The sequence below is a fragment of the Phytophthora ramorum genome (assembly GCF_020800215.1).
Source record: "Phytophthora ramorum isolate Pr-102 chromosome Unknown Phyram_PR-102_s0023, whole genome shotgun sequence".
NCBI lineage: Eukaryota > Oomycota > Peronosporomycetes > Peronosporales > Peronosporaceae > Phytophthora > Phytophthora ramorum.
Genome location: NW_027150669.1, coordinates 318,522 through 340,234, shown reverse-complemented (window position 1 = coordinate 340,234; position 21,713 = coordinate 318,522). Strand labels below are relative to the sequence as shown.

Below are 21,713 nucleotides of genomic sequence, written 5' to 3'. Positions count from 1 at the left end.
GTTTTAGTAGGAGTTGGCACTCACTGCCTCTTCAATGGAGTTTGCTGCACGCAACCAAGCGCGGCAATAACCGCCGTACATGTAGATTCCATTCTGTACGCATCGGCGATGGGCAGGTATTGTGAGGCTTGCGCGCTGATTGCAGATTGCGAAGTGAGTTCCATTACATGTAGTAGGCAAGCAGTACCTTGGTCCTATTCCTAGTTTTACTTGCCTCACTAAATGTCAGAGTGGCCTGCCCTGCAGCAGCACCATCTACTGTAGCACCATCGCCGCTAGTCCATCAGGCTCCGCCGCATTGGTGCGAGATTATGCGGCACCAGTTTACGCGGTTGCAGGATGATGCGGTGTCGATCAGGTATTGTACTTGCAGCGTCATCGGCGTCGCCATGCAATACATGCGTGTGCATGTATTGCTGTAGCACATGTATTCCACAGGAAGGATAATATCCGATTCATAGCACACATTGATCATTGATGGCTTCGTCACGTTTTACACTACACTACAAACAAGAGGACTTCGGATCCCACCACACTCTTCTTCTAAACGTACGGCGCCACTGTGCCAGCGTTGTTCGTGCCCTTGGCAGCATTAAAGTCAAAGCTGGTCTGCGAGCCGGCGGTTTGAGTGACGTCGTCTCCGCTTCCACCTGCGACGCCGTAGGAGCCGCAGTCTGACTCGCTACCGGCAACACCGTACGAACCGCAATCCGATTCGGAGCCAGCAACGTCGTAAGAGCCGCACTCGGACTCGGAGCCTGCGACATCATACGAACCGCAGTCCGACTGGTCCGTCGTAGGCGCAGTAGTCGTTTCCGGAGCCGAGGTGGTGGAAGGGGCAGTGGTCGCCGACGGTGTCGAAGGAGCAGTGGTCCATGAAGGCGTCGACGGGGCAGTGGTCGTCGAAGGCGTCGATGGGGCCGTGGTCGTCGAAGGTGTCGACGGGGCCGTGGTGGTTTGAGCGGTTGGAGCATCCGTAGCGGTGGAGGGGGCGTCCGTGGTCGCCGGTGACGTACTGTTCGACGTCTTGGAGCTGGAGCTACCCACCGCGTACTTGGACGTCGCGCCAGAGGAAGTGGTGCTCGCCAGCGGAGCGCAGTTGACGTACACCTGCCAGGTGGACGAGTGCATGGCCATCCAGTAGAAGGTGAGAGTACTAGAGCCCATGCAGGCATCGCGATCGAAAGGCAGTTGGGCAGGAACCATAGGATAGTTCGCCGGGCAGTCGTCGTCCTGAAACGTGCGAACATCGTCGCACCAAACCTCACACGGACCCTCGTGAGAGGCTGTGAAGCCCTCCGAGTCTGAGTGCGACCACTCCATGGTCGACTTCGGCATCGGTTGCGCTTCCTCCTTCGGGTCGCACGAACCGCAAGTGAGTGTAGCACCCGTCACCGTGACGGTGGCCTTGTCGTTGATGAACTCTTTTAGAGACGAATACTTGCTTGATCCAAACGCCTTTGTGAAAGCTGCCACGTTGTCCGACGGGGCACCGTTGAAAGTGCCGGTGAGACCGGAAGCGGTAGACTCGATGGTAGCGATGTACTGCGTCGGGTCGCCGGCCTGGGCGGTGAACGTCACCTTGGGGTCGGTCATGTAGCCGTGACCGTTCACAACGGTGACAGCTAGGGCCGAAGCCAGCAAACACTTGACGGGGGCAATCATCCTGTGTGAACGCGGAGAGCAAGTCGAGGCGAGGCAAATTGACGAATGAGTCGGCAATACATTGAGGACGGACGACCGCTTCGAACAACCAAAACGAGGAGACCACTGTGCAAGGAGGGCAGTGTTGTGCAAATCCTGTTTAGTTCATGGTGGCTGGGTGCTCCCCTTTACCTTTCCTGTTCGTTCGTGCAGAGCCAGCCTCTTTCCGAAGATACCCATTGTGCAGTAGACGGCCAAGTCTTCAGCATGGTGAAGACATGGATAATGTACCCTGGTCGTCCTGGATACTACTATTAATAATGTTCAACGAAGTACACCTACAAAAGCTTGATACAGATTCTGTTCCGGAGCGCCACCTGGATCTGCGGGTGTCCTTTACTGTAGAATGGCAGGGTCATGTATATAATAAACAGTATTACGTTTACGCGACAACCTTGGGATGCCTTTCGTTAAGTGCATGGATATCATGGAAAAGAGGTGCAGAACCTTTATCCCGAAAGACAAGGAATTCGTTGTGACAGCAAATTCTCGTGCTATTACGAATCCGACGGTACTATCCACATAATGGGCTGCGCGGCGCGGCGGTTTTGGCGGTGTAGCTGCACCTCCAAAATGTAGACTCACTGCCCCAACGCCCCGAGTAGTGATGGGAGGACAGCTCTTTACGTCTAAGTGAAATAATTCATAGTAAGTTGGCCAGTGGAAGCTTGAGTTGTGTCGATACATCCCCTGTAGAAGCTTCTCTTGCTTTTCCTGGAGGAGTTGGGGAGTGACGAAGTACAGCGCTATTAATAGTAGTACCATAGTAACCTTACTATGGTAACGATAAGTAACGATAAGTGCTCTCGTCAGCTTCAGTTTAAGCAGCTGTCTTCGGGAAGCCATCTCGGGATATGCTGGAGACCCTCTGTGATACAAACATCAAATGAGCCGCAGAGGATCAGAGGGATCACGACGAAGCAAAGCTGGCATAAACCCGTCTGCTTGAAGCAGACCTCTACGATCTGGTGCGTCGATGATAAAAGCGACCTGGCTGAGCGTCGAAAACTGCGTCTGTCTTTCGCGAGTTGCGAATCGCAACCGGAGCATCTGGTGGCATACGGTTAGAGTTGTAAAATAGTGTTATACTTAACTAGGGTTAAATACGTATTTAGCAAAGGAGAATTCAATATCGTTAAATACTCGTCAGTTTGACATTCTATTTATGTAATTATGACCTTCTTGGATGACAACGAACGCAAATACAGCAATCAGTTTGGTGAACCTGAGATTTATTTACGAGGATGGTCCGATTGGCAGGCAGCATGCGCCCGACCCGTGGTGCAGGTCGACATCGAGCACTGTCCATTCAACCGCAAATCACGGTGCAGTGTAAGGGTGGAGACCAAGTCGTTCCATACCGAGGAAATATCGTTCATGGTGTTGATCAGGCCTTCATCGGCCAGGAGGTGAAGTACTTCGACGACTAGCAGCTTCAGGCCTCGGTGCAACCCCCAGGATAGCGTACTGCGTACCTTCAACGAGCCGGCGGCCGCCATAATCGTGTATGGCATCAGCTCAATTGATCTGATCCAGTACAGAGATACAACAAAGCAAAGTAAGACGACGATAATATAGGGTAGGTATCGGAACGTGCTGTCATTTAAATACTATTAATGTAAGCATCACGACCGCCCAACTGAAAGGCGTGGCTTTGGTGAACGTCCCAGTAGCCAACAATGCCACACTAACTGCGCTGGTTTGTTGTAGTGTTATCGACATCCGGCATGAGGATTAGTTCGCACTGAAACGCCGGTACATGAGCTACGCGGTTCTATCGTCTCCTCGGGTCAATAATTTGCACGCTAGCTCGAGCTGAAGCATTCTCCATTTGAAGTTTATATCAGCGCTACAGCACATTTCGTCTTAGTTCGAAGCAGCAGTTCGCAAGGAACTTGTTAGGTATCTGCAAAGGCGCGAGTGCAACCTTGCCATTATAGGTATTGTGCACTGACATGTGAACAAGCACGTTGGCGACCTACAAAACAAGGACTTCTACATACCGTAGTGACATATGTGTTCCTTAGATCCTGCTGGCCGCGATGCTACATGCACATGTACTGTAGCTTGGAACCTGTTTTACAGCAAGATCCCAACCACCAGAATGTTTACCCTCCAATTTTGCTCGCACACCGATGATACCACGGTGGCAACTGGTGCGTAGCAACCACCTCTGATTTCCCACTCCCAAACTACCAGAAGCTTCCATACACGCGGTGAATAGTACAGGTAGATCTTGGCGAACTGCGTTGAAGCCTTACACTTGAACGACACTTCTGGATAAACGTGAGTGGCCAGGAGAAACGATCGTTTGAAATGAACACCAAAACACATATTTTTTTGTTTTTCAGTGAGGTACGTTGATGTCACTTAGCTAAGCTAACGACTTCCTTCGTCCGTCCTAGCTACCGTCCTTATGCCGATTACTAGCTTTTCTCTGCGGTCCAAGCTTGCGCTTCCCAGTTTCGTACCGGCGGCCACAGCATCCATCTTGTGCTGTGTATTCCATATTATCAATGAAGCGTGTTCGCGGTTGTCACGCGCGAACTTGAGTGTGTAGTGCGAGGCGAACCTCCACACCACTTACTGCAGCGGCCTTCTTTGGGCACGCCGCTGAGTTGAACCATTAAAGCGTGTTCGTGGTTGTCAGGCGCGAGCTTGAGTGTAGCGATGAGAGGTGAACCTCCACCACCAGGGCAGCGGCTAGCAGCGCGCCGCCCATTTTGACAGTAGAGCTTGATCACGGGTGTCACGTCGCGAGCTTGAATTTGGTAGTGAGAAGGCGAGCCCTCGCATCACCGACGGCAACGGCCTGGGCACGCCACCGAGTACCTCCGAAGAGGTTTAACAGAAGAGCTTGATCACGAGTGTCACGTCGTGAGCTTGGTGGCCATTTGAGCCTATTGCCGACATCAGGGATGCCGGCTATAACGTCTGCCTGGCGCAGCTGACATCGCCATGTTCCTTCCTGGGCCCACGTGGGGGACTTCCCACTCAGGGAGGCCCAGGATCCTGAGACCTTGGGAAGGCGACCCTTGAACCATTTAAGCCCGACGAGTCGTTTTGGGAAGTGCCAACACACATATTGATCTTGTTATAGATTCGTGGTGCTTCCTCTTTCATCATTGCTACGCTACGCAACGCAAACAGGGGAATGGATCCCAAGAGCTTGGGCTCTGAAGTTAATGCCCGTCTACATGGCTACATGGACTGCGGAGACACCGTGCCAGTGTTCGTGGGGCCTTTGAAGTTGTTGAAGTTGAAGCTCGTCTGCGAACCTGTGCCAGTGTTCTGGTTCTGGTTATAGCCGTTGCTCGTCTGCGTAGTGTCGGTGTTGGACCATTGGTTCGTGTTGCCGCCGTTGCTTCCGGACCACTGGTTCGTATTCCCGGTGGTACCTGTGCCGGTGTTGGACCACTGGTTCGTGTTGCCTCCATTGCTTCCTGACCACTGGTTCGTGTTCCCGGTGGTACCTGTGCCGGTGTTGGACCACTGGTTCGTGTTGCCTCCATTGCTTCCTGACCACTGGTTCGTGTTCCCGGTGGTACCTGTGCCGGTGTTGGACCACTGGTTCGTGTTAGTTTGTGACTGTGTGCCAGTGCTCGAACCCTGGTTCGTGTTGGTCTGCGACTGCGTGCCAGTGCTCGAACCCTGGTAAGTGTTGGTCTGTGACTCCTGGTAAGTGTTCGCTTGCGATCCCGTATCCTGGGTATCGTCACCAGCGATATCATACGAGCCGCACTCGGAGTCATCCGTTGTGGTGGCCGAGGGGGCAGACGTCGTCGACGTTGACGGAGACGAGTTAGTCGATGGAGCAGTAGTTGTCGATGGAGTAGAAGGCGTTTGAGCCGCAGGGGTTGACGGGGAAGCGTTCGTCGACGGAGATCCTCCAGACGAAGGAGCCGAAGTGACCGTCGGGGTGTCGGACGAAGATCCCGCAGTCGTCGATGGAGAGCCTCCAGACGAAGGAGCTGACGTGACCGTCGGGGTGTCGGCAGAGGACGAGTCCGTGGTCGTAGTTGACGCGCTACCTGTCTGCTGCGTCGCGCCACTGCCACCAGAAAGGTTAGCGCAATTTACGTACACCTGCCAGGAAGGACCGTGCATGGCCATCCAGTAAAAGGTGAGCTTGCTGGCGCCCTGGCACTTGGAGCTTTCGTAAGGCAACTCGGCAGGGGCAGACGTGAAGTGAGCGGAACAGTTTTCGTCCTGGAACGCGCGCACATCGTCGCACCAGACCTCGCAGGGGCCTTCGTGAGACGCCGTGAAGCCTTCTGATTCCGAGTGTGACCACTCCACAGTCTTCGGCAGAGCTTGCGCGGCTGCGGCCGGATCAGCTGTGCCGCAAGTGAGGGTGGCTCCAGTCACGGTGACCTTGGCCTTGTCATCGATGAGCGCCTTGAGAGACTTGTACTTGCTGGACGCAAACGCTTTGGTAAAAGATGCCACATTGTCGGCCGGTGCCGTATTAAATGTGCCCTTGAGACCAGAAGTGGACGAATCGATTGTCGCGATGAACTGCGTCTTGTCACCGGCCTCAGCGCTGAACGTTGCCGCAGGCTTCGTCATGTAGCCGTGGCCGTTGACGACCGTCACGGCCATGGCGGAGGCCACCAAACACTTGACGGGGGCGATCATGCTCTTTTCGGACGCGAACTGCAAACGGAGACAATGTAAATTGACGAATGAGTTACCGGAAGTGATCTCTCCGAACAGCAAAAACCACAGAGGCCACTCTCCACAATATCCGTGGCTAGCAGATCTCACTCAGCTCAAAGTTGAAGAACGCCCTTTACCTTTCGTACACAGAGTCCGCAGGTAACGTTATCATGGCTTGCATTTTGGGTCTGATATAGTATATACGTAGTTATTTGCCAGTCCGCTTTAACGACCAATGTCCGAATTGCCGCTTTGAAACGGCAAGTACGAGGACCACTAAATTATCTCGCCCTTGCAAGCGCTGCCATAAATCGTGAGTCCAGGCACTGTGCAACTGGTTGTGTCATATCGGGGGGGGGGGTAAAAAACTTCATGATGGACACTGGTTTTCCCTCCGACTCCTATTTCGGACCAATATATCAGAGATTTAATTATATCGGGCTCAGAAATAAATCGTAAATCGGTGGACATGCACTTCTATAATACTGGCACACATGTACCTTGTACTAGTATTACACATAGCTGGTCTTCAAAGGGAAAGAGAGGTCACACATTAGGATAACGTTAGACGATCGGCTGATTGTACATGTATAGTACCGTGTGGTTCTGCAAAGACGGCATTGAGAGTCCCTTGAAGCATCTGGTCCTCTGGGCTAACGAAGGCCCTTTACCGCCCAAGAACAATGCCCAGAACAATGCGTGAATGCGAACTCAATACATGTAGTGATCAAAAGTATCAGTGATAGAGCGATTTGTGAACTTCACACCGTGCATGTATGAAACACCGACTACTTGCAGTTTATGAAGATGGAGCATCCAAACCACCGGAATTGTCGAGCGAATTGGTTTTTCATGCACAACTGCGCATGTTTCTCAATAAATAAGGAGTCCGTTTCATGATGCTACCAGGCGGCACTCCATTGCGCGGAGTCCGCACACACATAACCTTTACACCACATCAAATAGACGGCCGACTAACACCAGAAAAACATAACCTTTACACTCAGTTCAAAATTATGCTTTTCCTCAAGGAACGGGCTGTGACGACGACGACAACAACAACAAAATCCGGAGGGACTCGTTGCGGACCAGCCATCCTGGGATATGCACGCCTCGGAATGTGGATTCAACCTCGATACAAACTTCAAATTAATGGCAGAGGTTATGTGGATGCCAGCTCGCCAGTTTGAAGAAAGCCTCCTAGCGCATCTCTGGCACATATATCGATGATTTGGACACTATACAGTTAATATATTATTATTATTATTATAGGGGTAGTAAATGATGTTGCGTGACACCTCCAGCCTCTGAAGGTGGTCTGTTAAACCTTACTTCCGTAGTGCATCAAGTCTTGTGCCAGCTTTGATCACATTGAACGGCGGCTTCACCAGCGACCTGCACGGTAATAATGGGTAGCTCGAACGTGTTGATATCTTCAACAACTTGAAGGTAAGCCGAGACGAGAAAATTGCTCGACACTCAAGAGTTTGTAGCAGGTGCTGTAGTTGCTGTACCACGCGGATGCGAACCGGTAGGATTGCCCACAGGATATGCTGCACTCTAGAACCTTGATTCAAGCCCGGAACAACCACTCAGTGCTACGTGTATTGTATTAATAGTATAGTACATGGTACAGATGTAACAGGGTTACATGAAAAGTGCCCGTCACTCTTCCGAGGTAGATACATGGTCCACCCATACATAAAATATATAGGAGAAACTTTAGTTGTATTGCAGGACGATTTCTAGGCAACAAACGATGAATATATCAGTCTACAAGCTACGTTGTTTAAGTCAATTGTTCCCCAAGACCGGGAACCAGTGAACTGCCGTCACAGCAGAGTTGGATCAGCCCAGGATCATCTCCTCTACGCTGTGCCCTTGCGGAAGTACACATTAAGCAAATTTTGATTGGAGATACATCAGGATCAAAGAAAACCTGGACACAGGTCACCAGGCACTTGGACAATGGCATGAAGTCATGGAACGATAGCACGGACAACACAACACAAGGGGATGTTGTGACCAATAGCTCATAAAGACCGCCAGCACGCTCCGGAGAGGCGTTAGCCTGGACCGGAAGGATAGTTATAATAGCAGCGGCGCAAGGACGACTGTTAGGAAGGACACAGGAATCGTTAGCATAGCTAGGTACCAATGTGCCTCACTGAAAAACGAAAACGAAGAGGGGATACACATTCGACGGGCAAACGACAGAAGGCGTGGCTCGAAAGTTGATATTGACTACGCACGATTTTAATGTCACTTAAGCTAGCGACTTTCAATGCAGTGAAGCTGATACTGACGACCAACTTGATGTTACGGCTTGCATGCACGTGAAACACACACACACAACACACAATTTCATCTTATTTAGGCACAATGTAACGGATCTAGCATTCGTTGGCAACGGACGAGCACGACAACGGACAACGGCTCCAGCTTTCTCCTCTGAGCACCTAGGTAACCACAGCAGCAAGCCCCCTGGGCCCGTAGTTAACGATTAGCTTAAATAGCATAAACATCAAATAGATGGCTGCTTAACACTCAGGTAACGACTAGCTCACTCCATAAGCTATTGATTAATTCAGTTCTCCTTTTGCCTTCAACCTACCCAAGACTCATTCGAGCTTTCAGCTTATTACGTGACACACAAGGCAAACGGATACGATATCTTCTGGACGCGTGCAGCCAGCTCAACGTTTAAAATGTTGAGTGTTCTGCCAACATTTTGATACATAGATTAGCGCGCTTCTTGGTGGTCAGCAGCGCCACGGTGTCCCGCTTGACGCCCAGCGCTGCTACTTGGCGAGCTCCACGAAACTCGGGTCAGCGCTGATCGCCTCGTCCTCCGCGCTCCTGAATCCGCCGCAGGCGAAAGCCGAGAGCTTCTCGAGCATACACCTGCCGGTGAACTTGTACGCTGTGCCTAAAGTGCAGCATCATGTGGATGCTAAAGCACCTGCCTAGCTCCGCGTTTTCCGTCACGTCCACCTTGGTCACATTCACCTCACCCTTGAGCTCGTCATCTACGTCTCGTAGGAGGGCGCGATCTTCGTGCCGCACTACATGTTATGTAGAACTCGACAAACCAGTCGGCCACTGTGGCACCCGAGCCGGCCTGTGTCTTGTTCTCGAAGTCGTTGGAGCCCAGCAGAATCCTGTTGAGCTCCACACGATGCAAGTTTCTGCCATAGTGTCCAGATCGGCAAACGTCGTCGCTAGGCTGCTCTACTGACGTATTCGCAGTGTCCGCACTCCTTAGTCTCATGTAGCAGTAGAGATCAGGACGTACGAATTAAGGCAACACGTGTGTTGGGCAGAAGGCCACAGCATGATGAACGAAGCTTGGACGCGCAGGGGGATCTCTATGCTGCGTGGTACATGCAAGGTGAGAGCGATCCTCCTCCGGCCAGCCTCGTCGTCCGAGCAAATGTATTAGCATAGAATACCCATATCTCGGTAAGCATACATACAGCAAGACGTACTTTTAGCAGCTAAGCATGCCACTCAGTCATGGCAGGCCGCACCAATTCAAGACACGCAGTGTGTCGTATTTCCAAGCACTTGTTGACGCCGAACAGCGGCGAGGGATGTCGTAAAGAAGGTATATAAAGCTCGGAGGTAGCTAGCAGTAGCACAAGGTACCCTTATATCTCACAGCTCTCCTAGACCTCCGGCTTCACGCGCGTCTCCGTCTCAACAGTCGTGCTCCCCAGTCGTCGTCTCCGTTGTCTCCGCTAGCGGTCTCGTCTCTCAATGGTGAGACCATTGCCTTGACCAGCATTACTTTAACTGGCAACCAGACTAATTTTATGAAGCAAGAATCGGGCGGCACATTAACTCAAAGGAGCTCCCCCAAATGTGGTCCTCATTTTTGTTAACAAGATTCGGATATCCGTGCACCAGGCCACCAGAACTTCGCTATGACTTCTCCTTGTGGTGCTTTGCTGCTCCGTACTATTGTACTGGCAAGATGAAACCCAACACCAAAGTTTGAACGATTGTACCTTTTCTTGCACCAGTCAGATTCTGTCACGAAAAACACCATCGAAAAGCTCAGCATCTGGTCTTTAAAGTTAACGCTTCAGCTCGTCTCTATAGTGTGTCTGTCGAAAGCAATACCTAAACGAAAAATGTGCACATCGCGAAAACTGAAAAAAATCGAGGCTATGTTCCAACCGGCTGCTGAGCAGAGGCCTGCGCAACGAAATCTTTCCAAACTCTGACTTAGGATATTTTTCTAATCTAATATCCTACGTTTATGCATATCTACAAGCTGATCACAACTCCATCGTATTCAGCAAGGGCTTCTCCTACAGCCAACGATGCCAGTTCCTCACGAGTAGGCGCAGGTATGATTTCTGATGGCGGCCTGTTATCCAAGTAATCTTGCTCTTGCTTTTGTACTTTCTTGTATGCTCCCAGCCACTCCTTTCTTCCGATTGCATTCAGCCCAGCAGAGATCTTCTCGCCCAAGTCTTCGAGCGAAGTTGCAGGGTCCATAGCGATCCGATTTTTAAGTGCACCCCATATCATTTCTATCGGCTGTAATTCTGGGTGATAGGGCGGAGTGAACAACACTTCGTGCCCATGCTTACGTGCCTCTGTCACTGACTTGTACGTAGTTGGTGGTTTCGCCTAGGTAGAAGCAGCATAACGTTAGTCTTTGATTCAAAGCACTGCAGCCATTGTCCGTACCTGAGGAATTAGTTTGTATAGCTGCTTTTTTGTGTAGTCATCAACTGAAACTGTGACTCTACGAGAATGCAAGTACTCAACCATTTTAGCCTTGAGAGCTGAGCTCACCGGAGCGCGATACTCGATGACCTTGTGATAAGAGGCGCCATCCATGTGGATTCGGCACTTCCCGTAGTACTGCACAAGTAGGATACACAAACGTTCAAACCATTTCTCAAAGATTTCACCTGTAAAGTTCCCATGGTAGTCGGTGTCTTCGCCTTCCTTTAAATGAGACGGCCAGCAACGAATAGAGCCCTGAACCCATTCCGCGTGCAGCTTGCCGTTTTTCCGTAGCACCGCACCAGCTCCAACAATGCAATATCTTAGACCAGCTCCACTTGCCATGTAACGAGGTGCATTCTTCAGCACCCATGACGCTCCAGCAACGTGATTAACGTTGCAGTAGCTTTCGTCGAGATAAATCTCAGTCAACTTAGGGTATAAGCGCGCGTTGAGATTTGACACTTTCTTCTTTAAGTACTCCAAGCGAAAAGCGACGTTGACTTCCGAGTCGGCTCTTGGGTCTCTCTTGCGGCCTCGAACGTAGCTCACGTCCATCGATGCCAACTCGCTTCTCACAGTACGGCCTGGAATGGCTACACCTGTCAGACTTAGTAGTTCGGCGCAGATGTGCCTCGATGTCGTTGGCAGCTTCGATAAATTACGGTCTCGTATTATATCGGTGATATAACCGTGCATGTCCTGAACATGGGAGCGTGGAGGGCAACCTCGCTTCGCCGGAGGTGCCGCGAAGTCGGTCTCGCCGTGTTTGTTGTAGTCGGCAACTACGCGCGCAACCATGTCCTCTGAAACCGCAAGACACGCAGCTACACGTTGCCGTACGGGTCGGCCTAAAGGGTCCAGCCGTTGCTGAGCTTCCGCGAGAAAATAGCGGTGAGCCTGCACAATGAGCAGTTTTTCTTCACGAGTTCGATGGACCATGGCGTCTTGAATAATGAAGCGGTGTGGTTGCAAACAGGAAATATATGTTCGACAAGAGCCAACCATTCTTTTCGTGGTCTCGGGGGCCGCAAAGCATTCGTAGCGGCGAAGTAATCGCCGAAAGTGTCGAACAGGTGTTGGGTTTCATCTTGCCAGTACAATAGTATTGATTAGGTAGTTCTGACCATGCATCGTTCAAAAGGGATACACTCGTTATCAAGCTTCGTGGCCAATATCAAGAGCAATGAGGTGACTTTGGCGGCAGCTGACTGCATGTAGTGATTCTGCAGTCGATACCGAATCAAGCTGAAGAGGCAATTCTAACACCAAGCGGAATACGACGTACACTAGGCAACAGGTTGTCAAAACGATCGTACACTAACACATATTCAACGTTAATCTGCCCGCTCAGCGGTGCTTGGTCTTTCGTCACGTTTTACGCTACACTCACGTAAAAAAGAAAGGAGACGAGCTCCAGGTGTCTACTGCGGCGCCACCGTACCGGCGTTGGTGTCCGTTCCCTGGAACGTACTGAAGGTGATATCGGACTTCGAGCCGCTGTACTCCTGGTTGTCACTGCTTCCTTCAGCCATCTCCAGCGAGCCACACTCCGAATCTTCGGCCATTTCGAGTGAGCCACACTCCGAGCCGTCCTCCGCCATCTCGAGAGAGCCACACTCCGAGTCTTCGGCCATCGCCAGAGAACCGCATTCCGAGTCTGCCTCTCCAGCGATTTCCGAAGAAGGATCTGCCTCACCGCCGACCGAACCTTGGGCTGTCTGCTGCACGCTCGAGTCGGCAGAGCTCTCCGTGTTATCGCTGGTTGATGACTTCTCCGAGTCATCCTTCGTTGCAGACTTCTCAGAGTCGTCCTTCTTGGAGCTTTCCGTGTTACCAGTATTTGAGCCGCCGCTCCAGTTGTTGGAGGAGCCGCCCGTCGTTGGAGCCTGCGTCCACGTGTTGCCTCCGGTGCTGCCCGTCGACGGGGCCTGTGTCCAGGTGTTACCTCCAGTGCTTCCCGTCGAAGGGGCCTCCGTTGAGGTGTCGCCTCCGGTGCTGCCCGTCGACGGGGCCTGTGTCCAGGTGTTACCTCCAGTGCTTCCCGTCGAAGGGGCCTCCGTTGAGGTGTCGCCTCCGGTGCTGCCCGTCGACGGAGCCTGTGTCCAGGTGTCGCCTCCGGTGCTACCCGTCGAAGGGGCCTGCGTCCAGGTATTGCCTCCAGTGCTGCCCGTCGAAGGGGCCTGCGTCCAGGTATTGCCGCCGGTCGATCCACCGTCGCTCTCAGCCATCTCAAGGGACCCGCACTCCGAGTCTTCCTCGGCCATCTCAAGTGATCCGCACTCCGAGTCGTCCTCTGCCATTTCAAGGGATCCGCACTCGGAATCATCGGCCATTTCCTCCTGCGCAGCTTCTTCGACCTGAATTCGCAGCATCCGCTTGGCCTCGTAGGTCGATTCGCTCGACACCGCTGCGCTGTAGCTGTCCGCGCTCACCGCGCTCATGGCCAGTGCCACCGCCACGGCGGACACGAACAAAGTTTTCTTGAAGGCGACGACCATTATTCGCGCAACCCACGCTTCGAGCAGAGAGACAGTAACTTTGAGCAGAGCAAGTTGGCGAATGAACGGTCCGCTGTCTAGATGTCGCCTTGCCGTAAGCCAGCACAAATGATAACTGTCGATTAATGCAAATCCCATCGAGTCTCGGCACTCCTTTGCTTTATCTCGTGCTGGCCGGCCTTTCCCGGAGGGGCATAGTGAGCTCCATACATTCGCGTGCGATACAGTGGAGGAGGATACCGCACAAGGCTGGGACTTGCGATCGTACATATGCAACAACTGAAAGGCGCTGAGGGTGCGCTGTTCGAACACACCCGAAAGTCCTTTACATTCGCAAGTCAGACCTGACGAATACGTGTAGGGCATAATTTCGACGATGCAAGCGACACCACCAGCAAAACTTACATCGCGTTGATTGCCACCGACGCAAGATCTCACACGAGTCCAAACATCCCGGTGAATTGGCGGTTAACCCCCTAAGGTTGCTGCGCGAAGAGCTTCACTGCATTTTGGGCGTCGTGTTGACGAGTTCGACAGATCAAGGACGAAGCTATAGTCGCTACAGGTGGCACTCAGGAATTTCGCGTGGGCGCTCGCGTAGAAGACCAGACCGAGTTTCGTAGGCCGACCGAAACCCAATACAAACCACAAGTTTAGGTGCATAATGTGCCGATGGACACTGGTAGAAAGTGGACAGCCTCTTTACATGTATGGGTGTCCCAGTCTGCACGACCCCTCTCTGTATGGACACCGTTGAAGACTGGATAAGCCTCCTCGACAGACTGTCGTCGGTGCTGTCGCCGGGACTTTGATATGGCATCGCTGTCTGAAATTCTCCTTCAGTGGTGCATGCCCCGTGCCAAGGCATCGATGGTCGTAGAACGGAACCTGAAAAGCAAAACGAAGTCGACCAGTCGTTGCTCCTGATAAAAAAAAAGGAACGTGTTACTGTGCCGGCTGGTGGTTGCAGTTGCCTTCCTACCGTAACCGACGCGTATTTTTTATATGCTGATCTATACACGTCCGGATACGTTTGGCATTTAAAGTACAGCTGAAACCCCAAAACCCTTTCCTGTGCCTATACCTTCACGTATACAAAGAGATGTTCCAATCGGGCACACTAGTTACACAAGCGAGTTTTATCGTCAAAGCCAAATGTACACGTACTCGATCGACGAATGCACGGCGGAAGTTCCGCCGGAACGCCTCCTCCTCCTTCGGCGTTTGGTGAACCAAATCACGTTGCTATCCCAGCTGGTGGCTGACTTTTGGCTCGACGCATTACGTACATGACATGTAAGAGGTTCCAACGGTGCCTTTTGTCACTACATGCACAACACCAAGAGCCTTAGTGGTTAATCGCAGCACTGATGCCGAGTTTGTTTGACGACATCGGCGCCTCCCAGCCTTACGTCTCGAGATTGCACGATGGGCGAAGGCAAACCTAGAATGAACAGCTCGCAGAAACATCCACCTCCTGATGACAGCGAATCAGCCAGCTATGTCCGTGGTTGTGAGGTTGCAGTTGCGTTTACGTCGACCCAAGCAAGTTCACGGTAGCATTCAAAAATATGCTGCTGTCGAGCGCAGTGCATTCGGCAGCATACTTAGACCTGAGTGCGCTGAGTGCACTACATGTTTGTAGTTGATATTGTGCTTTGCAACCAGTTTGTCGTACTTAGTGCTAAATCATACAGTAGAGGATTTGAATGGGTCTTTCCAAAGCCGAGTTCTTGCGCGACAAGGGCCGAAAATGGCACTTCTAAAATATGCCAAAGCAACGCCAAGTCGTGCTAGGGCTGTTGGAATACTTTCAGATCACCAAGACACATAGTGGGTGAGTATGAAGCATGCACGGCTTACAGCAATTCGTACTCGAGTACGATTTATAGTTATCTCGTGCATGCCAATTACAGTCATGCACCCCGTTTTAGGCAGGATGGACTATTTCATAATCACGAGAACACTACTTCTCAAGATCTCTTTGACTTAGTTTTTTGTTCAAAAGCCGATATATTATCCTAGGTTACAAGGTTATAGCAACGCCGAAAACGACGTTGTAGTATGAATTAGAGTCGAAAGTGCCAAAAAGACTGCAAAGCAGAATTCGTTGTCCGTGTGTGCGAGAGGAGCTCACTGTCTTCATTAACTGACTTGCAAACCCAAAGAGGCACCAAAACTACAATGCAATCTGTCGTCCAGCAGAACGTTGCTTGGCTTCGAGAAGAGAGCATGGTTCGACTTGCGTGGTGGCAGTTGCAATTTGCACCTTCACCCAGCAGCTGCAGTCCTGTTGCCATCAGCTGTGAATTTCGCGGTGTGAAAGTGTCGTCGTGCTAAATGACTGTTGCCTTGCGAGGTGGTCCCACTTGACATCGAAGTCCCTCACGTCACCCCTCGCGCCGACGATTTGCCCCCAGCCTTATCCGATACCGGTACATACCTACCCCATCGGTACATGTACGAGTATCAAACCCTCCTGCTGTAAAATCACACCGACAGCGACAACAGCTGAAAACCAAGATTCCGCGCACCTACCGTGCGCTTTGATATTGTACTAGTATTATACATTAACCTTGCACATCTGATTGCATCCGGGTACAACGGATCTATCAGATATAGCAGTGATATCAGGTTGAGAAGTAGATGGTAACGCTACGACCACCACATGAGGAAGCCATAAAGAAACCGAAAAAGACGTGAGAGACGCGAGTGGCTTTACTTTTATCGAGACTGTTGGTGGCGCCCCACCAACTTATTTTTCCTTAGACAACGAGAGTGAGAGCGTCGAGATCGTTTTCTTGAAACAAATGACACAGGGTAATTTTTATGCTGGTATTAGAACACCCTGATCTTGCTGAAAAGTTGCTGAAAACCCTTCGAAAGCTGATGTCGTGTGTGCGCGAGGAAATACGTCGCGTGCAAAAAGAGAAAGCTACTCAAACATCGATCACGATCATCTTCTGACCTCGCTAGACAGTATCAAATCTGTCGAATGGGCTATCAGATTTATCTTTTGGCAAGTATCAAATTTACACCATGCCGGTGGATCAATTTCATATCAGATATAGCAACGTATCAGCGGTCTCAGGTATCATTTAATCTGCAGTCTCCTGGACCAGGTCCTGATCGCAGACGGATCAGGATTATCGAAAGTGTTGGCATGTAAGCGAAATGTTCACGCTCAAAATCAGGATATGCTTGTATAGTAAGCTTAGCAAAAATGTACCAGACAAGGAGAAAGGAAGTCTCTGGTCGGTGCGGGCTGGAACAGCAACACGGGCTTTCCCACTCATTCCTTAATTCGCCACCGCGCTTGCAAGACTCTGATACCTGCAGCGAACAATGGTCGCCATCTTCGTCAAAACCGCGGCGATTGCCGGCGCCGTGCTGGCCGCCACCACTGAGGCGCACAACAAGATGACGCTGCCGCTCCCGACGTGGCCCGACGGGTTCTACGCGCAGAACAGTCCGTCCGGCACCATCGACCCCGCCACCGTGCTGCCCGTGCCGAGTGGCATGTCGTACACCACTGACTCGGCTTCCAACACGGAGGCCTATTGGACGGCCTTCAACGCCAGCACGTACAAGTCGCTCAAGGAGTTGGCGTGGGATTCCCAGACGCTGGCTGATGGCGCCTCGAACGAGTGCGGCTTCTCGGTCGTGGACGGCGCGGCTCAGGACCTGCCCGCTGAGGTGCAATGGGACTTCTTCACGGCTTCCCACCAGGGCCCGTGCGAGGTATGGTGCGACGACACGCTCGTGTTTGAGAACTGGAACTGCGCCGTGGACTACCCGGAGACTCCCGCCAACCTGCCGTACGACAAGGCCAAGTGCGCCAGCTCGTCGGTGCTCACCTCCTACTGGATCGCCTTGCACACGACTCCGTGGCAGGTGTACACCAACTGCGCGCCTCTGACGGGCGGCTCGGCCTCGACCAACTCGAGCACGAGCACCACCACGAGCAGCTCGAGCGGCACAACGGAGACCACCCCGGTCGTCACGACCAAGACGCCCTCCGCCACCACTTCTACCAAGACGTCTGCTCCTGCCGCCACCACTGCTGCGCAGACGACGATCACCTCGACCGAGGCTAGCGCTGAGGGAGGGTCTAGCACGAGCGATGAGGCCAGCGCCGACGCTGAGGCTGAGACGGAGGCCCCGGCTCCGTCGACCGACAAGTGCTCGGTTCGCCGTCGTCGCCACTAAGCATGTTGCCCCCCAGCAGCAGTTCATGTTGGAGAACAGTTTGGTGTCGTGTATATGTGAGTGAGAAACAGCCTCTTAGAGCGAAATGGAATATATTCACTCCCGTTTTGCGTCGTGTTGAGACTTGTTGAGTTGGTGGTGCGTCTCGATTAACCAAGCATGGATATGCTTGAAGGCGTTTAGTAGCGGCACCATATTGAGCGACCGATTAACCGACCCAGATATGCACGGCACGCTGCCACGGAGACCAGAGAACGCTGCATTGGCGGCCGCGGGAGCACCTTGGACCCATGTCAATAGTCGACAGAGAACGAACCCAACTCTCCCATCGTGCCACTTATCTTATCTCAAGCAGGAAGCCTTGCCCGCTCGACAAGGGAGTGTATGGATCTCGCGATGGGGTCGAGAAGCAGAGACAGTCTTGACCCTTCAAAGAACTCCTTTGCATCTACAGCATGCCGGCTCCTCTTCGTTGCAGGGCCTGCGACCGGACCAGTGGGAAGTGGTGCCGGTGCTTCTGCAACATGGCACTTTTACGAATTGGTCACGGTATCGTGCATGGAGAGCAGCAGCAGCAACGGGACGACTCCCCGCCTCAAATCCGTCTGGTGCTCCGATAACATGTCATAATAATCACCCATTTCACCAACGGCCCGTGCAGCGTCGAGCGCGTGGCTTTTGAATCGAGGACCGCTCTGGGTTCCAGCCGTCCGCAGCGCCGTTCCTAGTTCCGCCCCTCTCCTACATACGTTGAAACTTGATCGAGTTGCTTTCACATGTACCGACACTTTCCGCATCGCTGATCTTGTCATTCTACAAGTATCCACTTAGCTGTTAAAAGCTCCAAAGCTCCGAATCGAGATGGTGGTCACCTGCATACACTACAAACAATGTGGTTGAATTTGTGGGGCTACCGCGGGCATTAGCAAAGACGGTGGAATGCAATTGGACCGGAATACTCGTTATCGGAGACAGTGCGATGATTATCAAGACGATGAACGAGCGGAGGCCACCGAAAAACCGCAAGATGTAACATTGGTACCGGCTTACCAGGCGATTGACAGACACATGTCAGGTTGCAACGTGGACTCATCACTACCGAGTGCATAACAAGACTGCGGACTGGCTGGCGAACGTGGCCATGGACAATAAAGCAAGCTACATGGTGACAATGGCGAAGGTGCCACATCCGACGCGGAGTGGAAGAGCGGATTAGAGCCGACGTGAAACGATGGAAGGAGGGGCTAGACAACATTTAGAGAACGATCGACAGGAGTGGAGAACAGGAAATAGGAGGTAGCAACACAGGTGGAGGTTGCGGAACTCGATCAGCGACACACGCTGGTTGATGATGGTTATTAGAGTCCAATTCCTAGCAGTAAGTAACACAATACACAGGAACACTATAGATAACGAGAGAGAGAGCGTCGAGATCGTTTTCTTGAAACAAATGACACAGGGTAATTTTTATGCTGGTATTAGAACACCTTGATCTTGCTGAAAAGTTGCTGAAAAACCTTCGAAAGCTGATGTCGTGTGTGCGCGAGGAAATACGTCGCGTGCAAAAAGAGAAAGCTACTCAAACATCGATCACGATCATCTTCTGACCTCGCTAGACAGTATCAAATCTGTCGAATGGACTATCAGATTTATCTTTTGGCAAGTATCAAATTTACACCATACATTTCGCTGACTACATGTACCAAGTCCCGGTGGATCGATTCAGCGGTCTCGTGTATCGTTTAGTACAGGCTAACCCTATCGTTACCAGAAAGATACATGAAGTATCTTTTTCCAAAAGAAGGTAAAGAGACTAATGTAGCCTATAGTGAAGTTAAGATACGGCACCGACTTTTGATCAACAATTTTTGCGCCCCTCCAGCAAAATGTCAGCGTTGACAACCAATCACAACGCGGGATTTAAATCCTGGACAGACACGGCACGCTCATGCTATTGTGTCTCTCAAGTTACTCGCGTCAACTCCAACAAGAGCGTAACGCTTGGCGCCTATCCCGACATTATTGTGCTACATCATGCACGTGTGCGGCACAACGGCGCGAGCAATAAGGAGCGACGAGGCTAAGGAGATCCAGTACGGCGCGAATACGGCGCCCGATGCAGCAGCCATACGCTTGACACCGTCAGAACGTGATGGTGGCGCAGTCCTACAAGGCGAAAGGCAGCAAGGACGCAGAGTTTCAGACGGCGCCCGTTGCAGGGGCGTACTAGCGACAGCGACAGCCTGTGGACCGCCTTGAGTTCACCGCGAGGCGATCTCGACATCACGAGCCCGGTGACAGAATTCTACGTAACATCAAGGTGCTAGAGCCGCCTAGAGAGGAAGCATGGAGACATTGCTGCTGAGGGTAACATGCAGCACCATGCACGTGCTCTATGATTAAACGAAAGGCAACAAGGCGGCGCACATTGCACGGGTCAATGTACAAGGAGGGAGGATGTCGTGAGTACAAGTAACCGGTTGATTTTCAGTCGTAGTTCACGTGCACACAATGTATTGAGTGCCTAATTTACCTTCAGTACTGAACGCTAGTCGTGGTTGCTGATCTCTTCAGTATTCTTTTTGTATCGACGCTCCTTCAAGAACGAGCACTGGACTTCATAAATTGGAGACAACCTTCCCAGATTTCCGTAAACTGTATACACCTGCTTCGGCAAGTAGAACAAATGATACTTTTGCCAGCACGTCCAGTTTTCTGTGGTCGGTAGGATAGGTACGCTTGCAGAGTGCAACTCGATGCGTCTCGCAGTAATCCGTTTTTCTGGGTGGCATCCCTGCCCTCGAACTTACAAACAGTGCATTTGCGCATTGCCCGACTCCTTCCTTGTAAAACAATCCACGATTCTTTTGCTACACATGGTATGTGCTGGCGTATCTAGCTCATTCGTCTTTCTGGTAAAATTGGCAGCAGTTGCCATGGGTTTTGTGTTCGAAGTGTACACAATTTCGTCATCACTGTCAATGCACTTCTTCCAATCTCCATTGAATAATTCTCGCACAAGTGAAATGACAAACGCCCTGTGGCTGCCACGGGCGCTTGCCCTCGCATTATTGCGAGGCTGTGCAACATCCATCTCGCTTGTATCACGTGCCAAGTTATCGCATGCATACGCACTACACCTCGCGATATCAATCATAGCCATTGCTAATTTTTTATGCCACTTCTGAAATGAGTGACCATCGGCTAGCGAAAACCGACCGTGAAGCTGATCATGACGATGGACTCCCTGCATCCCCGCGTTGTATTCACCGATGCAGGTCGGGGCTTTAAACGCAACACGTTCCTCCTTTATGCGACGATATACCGTAGAGGAAGAGGAGGCGTCAGCATTAGAGACTACATTCACAATAGAGCCATATATCCAACTGGCCGCTACGATATGTTTCTCTAGGCATATGCCTTGTTTCATGTAGCCTCTAGGCTTTCCATCAGCTTTTCGGATCATTGTGAAATGGAGAAAGTGTTTGCTGGTGTGCACACTGTACCACGACCATAAAGGCCGATCGACCTTAGCGATTCTAGTAGCAGGCAAGAGGTATAGAAATTATCGATATTTACAACGCGATTAGATCCTTTCAAAGATTCCACAACTTCAATTACGTGAGAACGAATTTCAGAGGTCTTCGCGGTAAGATCGACAAGCTGTAATATCTCTGGACTTGGGACCACGTCATCCAAACGGTCTTTTAATTCACTTGCATAGTGCAATTTGAAACGCACGACATATCATGATGTCGAACAGCAACAAGCATAAAACCTGAAGTGATATTTCCCTGTCGGTTTTTGGGGATTGAAAACTATAATATGGCGGGCGTATTGCGAACAACACGCAATACTAGCTTCATCTACAGCCACGTCTCGACCAACTTCAACATA

The 21,713-nt window shown here is 51.5% G+C and overlaps 4 protein-coding genes across 4 annotated transcripts; 1 reads left to right on the top strand and 3 right to left on the bottom strand.

Annotated features, from left to right (window-relative positions):
* Positions 1-543: 543 nt before the first annotated feature.
* Positions 544-1,131, bottom strand: KRP23_14912 (uncharacterized protein; the record flags this gene model as incomplete). Its single annotated transcript, XM_067885790.1, has 1 exon — positions 544-1,131. The coding sequence occupies one exon, from the start codon at positions 1,129-1,131 to the stop codon at positions 544-546; it is 588 nt and encodes a 195-aa protein (XP_067737068.1).
* Positions 1,132-4,905: 3,774 nt separating this feature from the next.
* On the bottom strand, positions 4,906-6,544 carry KRP23_14911 (uncharacterized protein; the record flags this gene model as incomplete). Its single annotated transcript, XM_067885789.1, has 2 exons — positions 4,906-5,755; positions 6,501-6,544. 2 exons carry the CDS (start codon positions 6,542-6,544, stop codon positions 4,906-4,908), a joined length of 894 nt encoding a protein of 297 aa, XP_067737067.1.
* Positions 6,545-12,530: 5,986 nt separating this feature from the next.
* KRP23_14910 (uncharacterized protein) lies at positions 12,531-13,607 on the bottom strand (the record flags this gene model as incomplete). The annotated part of the gene is made up of 1 exon (XM_067885788.1): positions 12,531-13,607. One exon carries the CDS (start codon positions 13,605-13,607, stop codon positions 12,531-12,533), a length of 1,077 nt encoding a protein of 358 aa, XP_067737066.1.
* A 3,345-nt stretch (positions 13,608-16,952) lies between these two features.
* Positions 16,953-17,816, top strand: KRP23_14909 (uncharacterized protein; the record flags this gene model as incomplete). The annotated part of the gene is made up of 1 exon (XM_067885787.1): positions 16,953-17,816. One exon carries the CDS (start codon positions 16,953-16,955, stop codon positions 17,814-17,816), a length of 864 nt encoding a protein of 287 aa, XP_067737065.1.
* Between the last annotated feature and the right edge of the window lie 3,897 nt (positions 17,817-21,713).